The sequence below is a fragment of the Gobio gobio genome (genome assembly GCF_949357685.1).
Source record: "Gobio gobio genome assembly, chromosome: 2".
Classification (NCBI taxonomy): domain Eukaryota; kingdom Metazoa; phylum Chordata; class Actinopteri; order Cypriniformes; family Gobionidae; genus Gobio; species Gobio gobio.
In genome coordinates, this window is record NC_137098.1 from 57,782,145 (window position 1) to 57,794,359 (window position 12,215).

The 12,215-nt window shown below is 37.8% G+C and overlaps 1 protein-coding gene across 2 annotated transcripts in view; it reads right to left on the reverse strand.

The window, feature by feature from the left end:
* The window catches only part of anpepa (alanyl (membrane) aminopeptidase a), a 35,650-nt gene extending 23,693 nt beyond the window's left edge, over nt 1-11,957 (reverse strand). For both annotated transcript variants that reach the window (XM_079802229.1, XM_079802228.1), the window contains exons 1-3: nt 11,831-11,957; nt 4,817-5,542; nt 1,212-1,354 (exon numbers count right to left, since the gene is read on the reverse strand). In XM_079802229.1, the coding sequence (XP_079658355.1) occupies nt 1,212-1,354; nt 4,817-5,406 (733 nt within the window). In that variant the 5' untranslated portion in view covers nt 5,407-5,542; nt 11,831-11,957. The remainder of the gene's footprint in view (nt 1-1,211; nt 1,355-4,816; nt 5,543-11,830) is intronic.
* Nucleotides 11,958-12,215: the final 258 nt, after the last annotated feature.

The following is a 12,215-nucleotide window of genomic DNA, read 5'->3' on the forward strand; positions in this document are numbered from 1 at the left end:
TCAACCAGCTACTGACGACTGTTTCCCAAAACCGTACTGTCGCAAATCTGTCGTTCAACCATGTTGGTTAATGATGTCACGCAGGTGGTGGTGTAATAACTGCTTTTAATTAATTAGTTTGAGATCAAATTCATGCTAGATTTTTTGCTATAAATTAAGGACATGGCATCTAAGGACTAATTCAAATTTTTCTATAATTTCCAGATTCAATCATTGGCTCGTTTTCACGTACTAGAGCAAGTCCGCACATGCACACTCTTCAAAAAATGTGCTTTAAATCTCTTGACAAAAAAAGACTTAAGTGACATTTGTATGTATTCGAAATAAAAGATGTATATCGTACTGAATGTCAGCTTGCTTATTTTGCTCAAGATAAGAATTTATTAAGTCCACATGTCATGCAAACAAGAAACTACGCTTCTAACCACATGTCGAGATCTGTCGTTGCAACCACAAAAGTTTGCGATGCTGTTTGCGAATGAAACGATGGTTTCGGGAAACACAGACTCGTTGAACTATGCTGATAACGACGGAATCTGCGACCATAGTTGACGCTTTCGGGAAACGCACCCCAGGCCACATTGCTTAAATAGCAATTGACTTCGCACCCATTTGTGCGCTCATGGGCGTGCTGGTCTGAAAATGAGGTGTGTTCAGGCGCATTGTTGCAGCAAAAACCTGGTCTAAAGTCAATAGCGCAATATTTTTTGTTTTTTAAAGGATGTGTTAGTAATATGCGTCCTTGTACACTCTGCTTATTACACACCCTGGGACACGCAGAAGCACACAAACATTTTAAATATTAAAAATAAGCTAGAAAGGAGAAGCGTTCAGCGTTTCTGGAGAAGCGTACAGTCTTTCCGCTCGCAATTCCGCCATGTAAATAACGAATCCGCCATGGTGCAAGCGCAACTGGCTTTTAAAGGAAATGGGAGATGAGGTTGGTTTATTTTTTGGTTTATTGCAAGTTATGCCCACATTACTTATTAAGAGACTAGGTACAACCCTTTTAGACCATGCGCCGACAGTTTTTTTCCATCGTTAAACTAGCAAAAGTGGATTCGGACACGCCCTAAGTGCACCTGAACCACGTGCTTCAGAGTTCAGACCATGCGCTCAGATCATTAAAATAGGACCCTCAGTGTTTCATTGAGCATAATGGAATTAGTTAAGGTGCTGTTATTGGCTTTGCAATGGATTGATTGTCTTACTCATTTCCTGGCTGTTTGACAGTGCTGTAGTTCCCAGGTCATGGATAAGAGTGATATGAAACACAGCTTTCATGCCAGGTTCATCAAAACACGGGAAAGCTTTTCTAGCGTAAGTGGCTTGCATCTGAGTGGTGGCAATAATTCTGGAAAACATGAGAGAAGTGTTTGATTACAACAATATAAAGTCAACTAAATTTGAACAAATGGCAATGGTTTGAATTGTGCTTTACTTATACTGATAAGTAAAGCACAACTCAAACCATTGCCATTTGTTCAAATTTAGTTGACTACAAATTTAGATTTGATTACTTTTTGTTTGTCAGTAAGATGTCATATTTCTAAATGTTCTATAATGCTATAATTAACAACATCAAAGAAAATACTTTCAGTAATTTAAGTCACATGTTGATTTGCATTACATACAAAACTATCAAACCAAGTGGCATTTATTTTGAAATATAGCACAAGCACACTTTTGTAAAACATTTCAGAAAAAGATTTTTGTTAGATTTTTTTGAAAATATAAACCAATAAATAGATTATTGTTCAGAAGTTTGGGGTTGGTAAAGAATGTTTTTATATTTTTAAAAGGCTGCACTTATTTGTTTAAACAATATTATTACATTTTAAAATAATGGTTTTCTATTTTAGTATATTTTAAATTGTAGTTTATTCCTATGTTGGCAAAAGTGCATTTTCAGGATCATTACTCCAGTCTTCAGTGTCACATGATCCTTCAGAAATCATTCTAATATGCTGATTTTCTGCTCAAGAAACAATTGTTAAACACTGGTGTTGCTTAATATTTTAGTGGAAACCTTGATGCATTTTGTTCAGGATTTTTTGATGAATAGTAAGTTCAAAAAGAACGGCTTTTGTATCAAATCTTTTGTAACATTATAAATGTCTTTGGTCAACTTACTGAATAAGCATTAAACATTTTTCACTGATCCCAAACTTTTCAACAGTGATGTGTAATGTTTAAAATAAGCACAAATATAAAGTATTATGAAATTGTATGAATGTTGAACATAAAGGGAAGTACACATTGCAAAATGTATTTGCAAAAATGTCTCAGAAAAGTGAAGTTATAGTCCTGAGGAATCTGTCGCATCAACTGTTTTGCTGCAACACTCCCAACTCATCACATATTGACGCTTGGTCAGGACCCCTCTGCGTACCTTTTTAATGCACATGGTACCCCTGCAGTAGCCTAGGAATCTAGACGCACCCTAGCGGCAGCAAATGTAGTTTGCAGCTAGGGTTGTCTAGCAACTCTCCATTGGCTTGCGAGCTGGAACTCGAAACCAAACTCTGGTCAGGCCAATCACATCGTGTATAGAGTCGGTGGGTGGGCTTAACATAATGACAGCAGAGTTGCGGCGGTTCTGCGTGCTACTCGTAAACAAAGAAGCTGGCGAACAGCGGCCTTTCGAATCGGCTTTGGCCGCGACTCTGGAAGACTTGGAGTTAAGCTTTTCTTTGAGAAAAGAACAAAGAATGGCACTGAAGTAATTCCTAAGAAAGGAAGATGTGTTCGGAGTTTTGTCGACCGGATACAGCGAAAGTTTAATCTATCAACTAGCTCCGCTTCACCTTCTTCGTTGCTCTGGTTGGTTGTAGCGTTATCCTATTGCGTGCAGAGGGAATTTGAAAGAGAACCGTTTATCCCGCCCCTCGGATTGAGCCCTGCCAATGGGGAGTTCCCAGACCCAACATCTTGATGTGGCTAGGCTACCACTGCAGGGTACTGATTTCAATGAGAAACCTTTGGCGTCATACACAGACGCGTTGGGCATGGGAATGTCATCGTCATGATGAAATTATATATCGGGTTATGATTTTGCCATTATGACATGTTGGAGTGTGATTCGCAATTTAATCAGTCAGCATAACATTAATTTTATTTACATTAATTTTATTTACGCTATTTAGACACGTTTGAACATATAACCCAACCCCATCCCTAAACCTACCCATTTGTGTGTCATATGATATAAAACACAGGATATAACAGGCAGATACGACTGAATGCACAATTTATTCAAAAAGTACAAATATTCCAAGTGTTCTGAGGCCAAACGATTGATTTGTTCGAAGAAAATCCCCAAAAGCGATCAGCGTCTCCATCCACCGAAGATCATGAACACATTCAAAAATTGCCTCCCGAAGAACACTATCAACTTTGTGATAGTGAAATTGCATTGGCTCTCGAATGTCTCAGGACCCATTACGTCAGCTTTGATTGTAAAATGTAATCGGTTTTCGTGTGTCTCGTGACCGATCGCGTCATGCTAAAGAGTCGTGTGGATTATGGGGTCTCTGCTTAACAAAAGTGGGCGTTTCTACTAGTGGATGCTTTCAAACTGATGGGTGATTATAAATCATGCAATGAAAATGATCCCCTTCACCCGATCCCACCCCTAAACCCTACCCATATTATTAGTTTATTGCATAGACTGCTGTTTATTTAATTGACTATTAACAGATTTGAAGTTGTGGCCTACTGTAACTGTCATTTAATATGAAAATACATTTTGATTTGGTTAACTGTATATGTGTTCTTAAGAATGGTCTTAATAATTGTAGCGGTCTCATAGCATGAGCAGCTGCATAGTAAACATTCCTGAGGTAAATAAAGTAAAAAATGACAGCGCCTTAGCAGCTTCTCAACACTTTTACTTTGTTTACATATTCATACAATATGCAAATGTAACATTCATTGCCATAACCATTCATAAATACTTTGTATAATAATAACAATATTTATGAATACTCAAATGCATACGTAACTTCCATCTCAGAGCCGTTTAAAAACTCTTCTAACAGCTCTGCTCCATCATTAGTTCAGAGCGACTGGTGACACGATGCGCAATGACAGTTGGGTGATTTTTGCTCTCCACTTCCTGTGAAGTGTATCGATGTTCCCTTATTCCCTACACCGTTCGCAGTGCCCTTTGAACTGAGCGTGTTCGCTCCCTTCAGATTGGAATCTCATTTAAGATGGCAGAATACCCTGTGAATTCCACTTCGCAGTCCACTTACGGTCGAATGGAACGCACCTTGAATGTGGCCGTTCACGGAGAGGCGGGATCATCATGTCGGCGATTAAAACATTAAGATCAACTCTGTTCTTTACACGAAGATATCGTATGACTTCAGAAAACTCGCAATGCAACATGACTTAATACTTTTATACTGTTTTTGGTCAATTTTTGCAATAAATACCTGTGACTGTTTTATTTGCCTGTTGCGTGTTTTATATTGTTGAGAAGTGGGTAGGTTTAGGAGTGGGGTTAGTTGCTCCAAAAATAAATATTCATAAAATCTACTTTTACAAATGCATTGGGCAATCCACTGAAATCAATGGAGTACCCTGCACGTCGCAAAATGACGTTAAAGGGGTACCTTGTGCGTTAAAAAGTGGGGTCCTGACCAAACGTCAATATGTGAAGAGTTGGGAGTGAGGACGTGTTGGTTTTGCAGGTGCCACTTGGTTTGAAAGATTGTGTTTAATGCAATAACATTCTGACGTTTTTAGCTGTATTAGTGTCTGTATACTTTTTGGGGAAATTGTATTAGCACAAAGATGTACAACGTCTCACTTTTTTTCACCATCTTCCATGTATTCACTCCTGTAGAAACCATCCAGATCATCAGCAAGCTCTCCTCTGAACTCTGTATGGAGCCAGTAGGAATTCCCAGGCTTCAGTTTTCCCTCCAGTTGAATCACCAAGTACTGCGTTTCCGTCTGAAACCAGGTGGTCTTTATGGCTGGAGCCATTACGCCGTTCAGACCCAAGAGTTCTGCATGGTGCCCCTTGAACAGAGTCAAGTTCAGTTTGTTGGAGTGAATTAATATCAGGTCTGTCTTCTTCACACAAGTAAACATCACTCCCGAGTCCCCAGTGAAAATGTACATCCCATTGGCGTTCATCACCAAACGAGGCCAAAGAGTCACGTTGTAGTACTGCGGAGACAGAGTGTCGGGCAGTCTGTATTTGTCCCAGGGTTCGTTCGAAGTCTTCGGGGTGGGAGGTACTGGTGATGTAGTTGTATTAAGGAATTGTGTTGCGTTTCTGGACTTTTCTCGATTGTAAACAACTGATAATGCAATGATGGTCACCAGGGCTATTGCAGCCAGTACCATGGCTGCCGTGGCCATACGCTTGCTGATGTAATAACCTTTCCCCATTGTTCACTGCGGTTTGAGATGAGAAAACAGTGGTGTTGTCTATGTGCGTTTTTCTTCTTTGCTGTGTTGTTGAGATGATACTAGCATACTTTTAACAAAAACAAATAGATGGCTTCCATCTTCGGTGATATAATACCTAGAAGAAGCAATGTTTCAAGTTAAACGATTGTAATAAAGGAACAGTTCGTTCAAATATGTAGTTTCAAACTGAATGACGTTCTTTCTATAGAACACAAAAGATGTAGGCAGAATATTCACGCAATTTTTTCCCAAACAATGAAAGTGAATTGGGCTCCATACTGTCACATTCTATTATTGGTTCCATTTCATTTCTATGGACTTTTAGTTTGATTCTCATTGTTTCCTGTTTCCTTTGTTTCTAATGCTGCGTTCCAGGCAGGTTTTTGAGCCAGTAAGTTACACCTTCAAAAAAACTCATGACTTTGTAGCGTTCCAGGCAAAGTCACGCCAAACTGCCTGAGCGCAAGGAATCGTGTGGTAGCTAGATGTAAACAAAGCATGGTGGACCGTATGAGGCTTATGCTAAATTCACAATCATTTGTATCGCCAAAGGTGCTTACTTGCTTATTTGAGGGAAACGGAGGGGAAAAAAACGGCGCATACGGCAAGAGAAGCTGTTACACCTTTTATTTAACGTTAATTGTTTATTTGTTTAATAAACACAGCATCCGTACGGGGCTGTCATTGTTGTTTCGCGAGATATGTGACGTCAGATCTTGTAACTGGGAGTACATCGATCTAGTACGAGTTCACGGGTGGGAAGTCACCACGCCGTTCCAGTGCACTTTCACGGGTAGAAGGTTGGAAAAACACGGCTTACGGGTTGCCTGGAACGCGGCCTAAGTTCCTGCTCTTTCTTGGCTGTCATGGTTATTCATTGGTTGATTGATTTCTTATGCTGCGTTCACACCGAACGCGAATAGAGTGTCTGGCGTGAGTGATTTCCATGTTAAGTCAATGGAAAGGCGCGTTGATGCGCGTCTGGAGGTCCTGCGGCGCGATGGACGCGATTCCGCCTCATTAATGACGCGAATTGGACGCAAATTGAGCGTCTTGCGTGAGTGGTGCTTTTTGTGCATTCACGCGTTTGAAGCGAATTCGCGTCTGACGCCCGAGTTGAAAAATCTGAGCTTTGCCGTCAATTCGCGCCGCGTTAACCAATCAGGAGCCTGCTTGCTGCTGTCACGTGGTAAAGTGACGTGATGAGAAACCCTGCATTAAAAATACTACTATTGTGTCACAAAATTTAGTTTTATGACTTTTTCAGGTGGGAATGTAGTTGTTTAAAGCTCAAATCTGTGGTTTATTTATAAAGAGAGAGCCTATTTAAAAAAAATAATCTTGTGTTTTTGGAGTTGTGAGATCCAGGCGATCACCGTGCGCTCACCGCTCATTAACCCCGGCGTGAGCAGACTTTTCTCGGCTAGTCCTTCTGACGTTTGCCGCTGGCTCTGATGTCCTGTAGTGGTTCATGTTTTGTGGATCTAACGGGCGATCTTTGGTGTCTTGAATCTATAATTTGTTGTCTGCCAAATCGTTTTGACTGAGGGCAAAGAGAAGTTTCATAACTTTATTTTTTAAGGATATTTAAATATACATGCAGTGAAGATAATGTAGGAGTTGCCTGGACCACATTAATGCTATTAAAGTTTAATATGTATTATTTTTAATGAAAATGAAAGGAGGCAGAGTGGTGTTTTATGACATATTTCTCCTGGAGCGCCTTGAACACGCGTCTATTTCGCTTCAAACGCTCGATTTCTACGCGCGTCCAATTCGCCGCGGACGCGCGAATGGATTCCAAATGTTCACGCGTCATTTTGCCGCTCTATTTGCGTTTGGTGTGAACGCAGCATCACACCTGTTCCTTAGTTAGGAGCCGTTTACATGAAAGTTAAAACTTTTTATGCGTACACGTCAACAGAGTTTTGGGGGTCTGAAAACGCAATCTTTTGAAAACGGGTTTTTAAAATTCAAGTTTTTGGAAAAAAATACTGGTATCTTCTCCATGCAAACAACAAAAATGTGAATTTGTGAAATTATGCGCATTACGTGTTCAGTCTATAGGCACGTAGTGTTTCTCTGCAAAGTGACATCAACTACTGGCTTGACATTTATAATACAGCGCTTTAGTCGTTTTTTGCGAATCTGTGTGAACAGGGATGTTTGTTTGTTTTTACTACATTGTCGCCTGTAAGCGAAAACAGCAAACAAAAAACATTTTTGTTTTTAGTACATTACTGTCATAGAATGTTATCTATCTCTGTATATTGCCCTCAGTTCAGTTTGCTCATTGTCTGGTGTTTTTGTTTGTTTATTGTGCACACTGTTATGTTTATTCTCTTGTTTGAGGACTCTTTGGTTTTGTTTATTAACCAAAAAGTACTACTGTATGTTGCTTTTTATATCCTGGCTTCACTTGTCTTCTTGGACTAAAACTTTATTTTACTAGTATATTTATATACTGTTGTAGTAAACAGACATGCTCAAATTTGTTGGTACTCTTACAGCTCATTGAAATAAAGCTTCATTCCTCCTGAAAAATGTATTAAATTAAAAGCTGTTTTATCATGTCATAGAAGCAAAGCAAAGCAAAGAAGCTGTGAAAAGAGATGAATTATTGCTTATTCTACACAGATGTTCTTAAATGGCCTGGACACATTTGTTGATACCCCTTAGAAAAGATAATAATTATTTTCTAATCAGTCATCCAGTCTATTTAAATGGAGAAAAGTAGTCACTGTGCTTTTTGGTATCATTGTGTGCACCACACTGAACATGGACCAGAGAAAGGAAAGGAGAGAGTTGTCTGAGGAGCTCAGAAAGAAAATAATAGACAAGCATGGTAAAGGTAAAGGCTACAAGACTATCTCCAAGCAGTGTGATGTTCCTGTGACAACAGTTGCAAATATTATTGAGAAGTTTAAGGTCCATGGAACTGTAGCCAACATCCATGGGAGCGGCCGCAAGAGGAAAATCGACTCCAGATTGAACAGAAGGATAGTGCGAATGGTAGAAAAAGAACCAGGGATAACTGCCAAAGAGATACAAGCTGAAGTTTCTGATCGCAAAATCCGTCGCTTTTTGAGTAAAAGTGGGCTCCATGGAAGAAGACCCAGGAGGACTCAAGTTTTGAAAGAAAAACATAAAAAAAGTCAGACTGGAATTGCATATTGACAAGCCTCAATCCTTCTGGAAGAATGTCCTTTGGACAGATGAGTCACAACTGGAGCTTTTTGGCAAGTCACATCAGCTCTATGTTCACAGACGAAAAAAAATCAAGCTTTCAAGAAAAGAACACCATGTGGAGGAGGCTCGGTTATGTTTTTTGGGCTGCGCCTGGCACAGGGTGTCTTGAATTTTCAGTTATTGTTAGTTTTAGTATTGTTTTTGTTGTGCTTTTGTCATTTTTATATGTCATCATTTTCTTTTATATATATATAAAGTATATATGTTATATAGCTTTAATTTATTTTTTTAGTAATTTTAGTTCTTCAACTTAAACTTATTAATTTTCATTAGCTGCCAAGTGATAATTTTTAAGTTTTTAATGTAGCCTAATATTTATATTTGAATTTATTTCAGCTTTATTCCAGTTACTGAATTTTTTTTATTAGTTTTAGTTTTTGCTAACAATAACAACCCTTGCTGTCTTCAAATTTGACAGAAAAACATAAAAAAAGTCAGACTGGAATTGCATATTGACAAGCCACAATCCTTCTGGAAGAATGTCCTTTGGACAGATGAGTCAAAACTGGAGCATTTTGGCAAGTCACATCAGCTCTATGTTCACAGACGAAAAAAATCAAGCTTTCAAGAAAAGAACACCATGTGGAGGAGGCTCGGTTATGTTTTTGGGGCTGCGCCTGGCACAGGGTGTCTTGAATTTTCAGTTATTGTTAGTTTTAGTATTGTTTTTGTTGTGCTTTTGTCATTTTTATTAGTCATCATTTTCTTTTTTATATATACAGAATATGTCTATATAGCTTTAATTAATTTTTTTAGTAATTTTAGTACTTCAACTTAAACTTATACATTTTCTTTAGCTGCCAAGTGATCATTTTTAAGTTTTTAATATAGCCTAATATTTATATTTGAATTTATTTCAGCTTTATTCCAGTTACTGATTTTTTTTATTAGTTTTTTAGTTTTTGCTAACAATAACAACCCTTGCTGTCTTCAAATTTGACACACAAATACAGTTTATTTTACTCTCACACGCCTAATGAATGTTTTGCAAGTATTGAATTATAATGCACAAGTCATATCGACAACCTTTATAGTACTTTTTTCCAAAAGCCAGAATCTCCATTCACTTTCATTGTATGGAAAAGAGCTGATAGGACAAACTAAAGTAAATAACTTAAAAATAAATAATAAGAAGAATAAAATATGAATCAAAATCTGCACTTTTGTGAAGAAAAGAAACCATCTAACTCTGTTAACCTTAATCTATGCATTAGGTATACCAAATATTTAGTCTTAGTACAAAAAGATACATAATGCTCATCCGGAGTTACATTTTGTGCTCATTCTCACAGGTGCTTCCGCTTGATGGCTTGTGGCATTTACCAACTTCTTGTTATCATGTTAGTTCAATCAACAAACACATGCACGTATTTTAACACTCAACGGATGCTTATGTGTTAGGTAAAAAGAAACATGGTAAGAAATATGCACAAAAGAGATCAGGCCTGTAAGTTTAAACCGATTTTAAGTGCAGCTGCAGACTTATTTTGGGCCATCTCATTGGTGAGAATCAGAGGTGGACAAAGTACACAACTCCATTACTTGAGTAAAAGTAAAAGTACTATTGGTTAAATATTACTCCATTACAAGTGAAAGTTGTAAAGATAGATTTTTACTTAAGTAAAAGTACAGAAGTACTTGCTTTTAAAAGTACTTAAGTATCAAAAGTAAACCCATTATTTTATTATCGTTGCATTGTTGTATGAATGCACGCTGTTCCATCATGGTGGTTTAAGCCAGTCATGCTCCATCTGACATGTTAGCATACCTTGAACTCATTTAAATACTTGCTTAAAAGTTACAACGCTCTTATCAAAGTCAAAATCATACTAAAAAAGAAAGGTTTCTACATTGTGTTTATTTGACAGGATTATGTAAAAACATATTTCTGAAAGGACCTCGGTTAACATTATTAATCCAACTACGTCGTTTTTGCATGCTTACTAACACCATTGTCAAACTTTATGCGTTAGCGTTGTATCCACAAGGCTATGGCAACTTGGCGGGTAAATCTATAAAAATTATTTGACCGACCATACTTCATACCAGTGTTAATTTTGATTTAGTATTAGTCTTTTGACTACAACATTTTAGGCATCCGCAGACTTTCAAAGCGGCTACGACATTCTACTTCGAGGGCCTTGATAGAAATGTAGTGGAGTAAAAAGTACGATATTTATCTTTCAAATGTAGTGAAGTAAAAGTCATACGTTTCCAGAAACAATACTATTCAAGGAAAGTACAGATACTCAAAAAGTGTACTTAAGTACAGTACTCAAGTAAATGTAGTTAGTTACTGTCCACCTCTGGGCAGGATAGAATGGGATTGGACATGGGATGCTCTCCCTGTCCCGATGATTCATTCTCGATTAAACCAATGGATGACATAAGCTGAAGAATAGCTGAATAAAGAAGAAGAATTTTGTGCTTGTAAGTGATGTATGTGAAAGTTCAACTTGCAGATGTTTTTGCATTGGAAAAAAAAACTGCAGTGGTCACATAAAGGGGCAATGAAAATATAATCATCATTACACCAATAAGATTGGTGAAAAAAATGAAATAATCGAATATTTCCCATTTTAACATAGCATTTTTGAAACATTTTAAAATGCTATATGTGAACATAATGCCCAAGCAAGTCCTCCAACTGGATCAGGAAGCACAAGCCAGTATAAACCAGAATGGAAATTCATGCTGGTCTTAACTGTTCTTAACAGGTATGCCAAAGCCCTTATTGTACATTATAGTTTTGCATATACAAATTCATGCGATTGCTGATCATGTAAAATCCTCTTGCTTATATTAAACTCTTGTGTCTTAAACAGTCTGACAGCTTTAAGCATTTCATTGTACTGCGTTCAACCATCTCCACCTGGAAGTTATTTGAGGTAAGTAAATATACATTTACAAATTCTCTCTTACACTAAAATATTAAACACCCATACTGCAAAAAAAAAAAAATCATATCTTATCCGTTGACCATATGCTAAATAACTCTGTGTGGAAAGCCATGCAATGGCACAGGAGCACAGAAATCTTGCAGCAGTTTTCTTTCTTTTGAAATGACGACTTCTTAGTTCTTGTGTGAGATAAAAGTCAAATCAAATAAAGACACACGCATGCTCGACTAAGATGAGAGTAAAAGTACACATACCAGGTATCCATAGGGAAATTCACATAAGTGGGAGAGTTGTGTATATGATGAGGTTGATGGGAAAAACAAACACACTCTCTTTCTCTCTCTCTTTCTCACACACACACACACACACACACTCCTTTTTGGGAGGAGGGGCAAAACTAAGCTCACACATAACACACCCCAAATCCACCCACACAGACACATACACACGTCCTCCTTTTGTGTTCTACATAAGGTAATGTCTTAGGTTTTATAAAAAATAAAGGTTCCAAAACAGTGATGCCATACAAAAAACATCCCCCAAAGAATCTGAACAGTTCTTAAAAGAACTATTTTCCCCCTAATTGTGACATTTTAATAATCTAAAAATAAATGGAACCACCAATGCCAAAGAACCTTT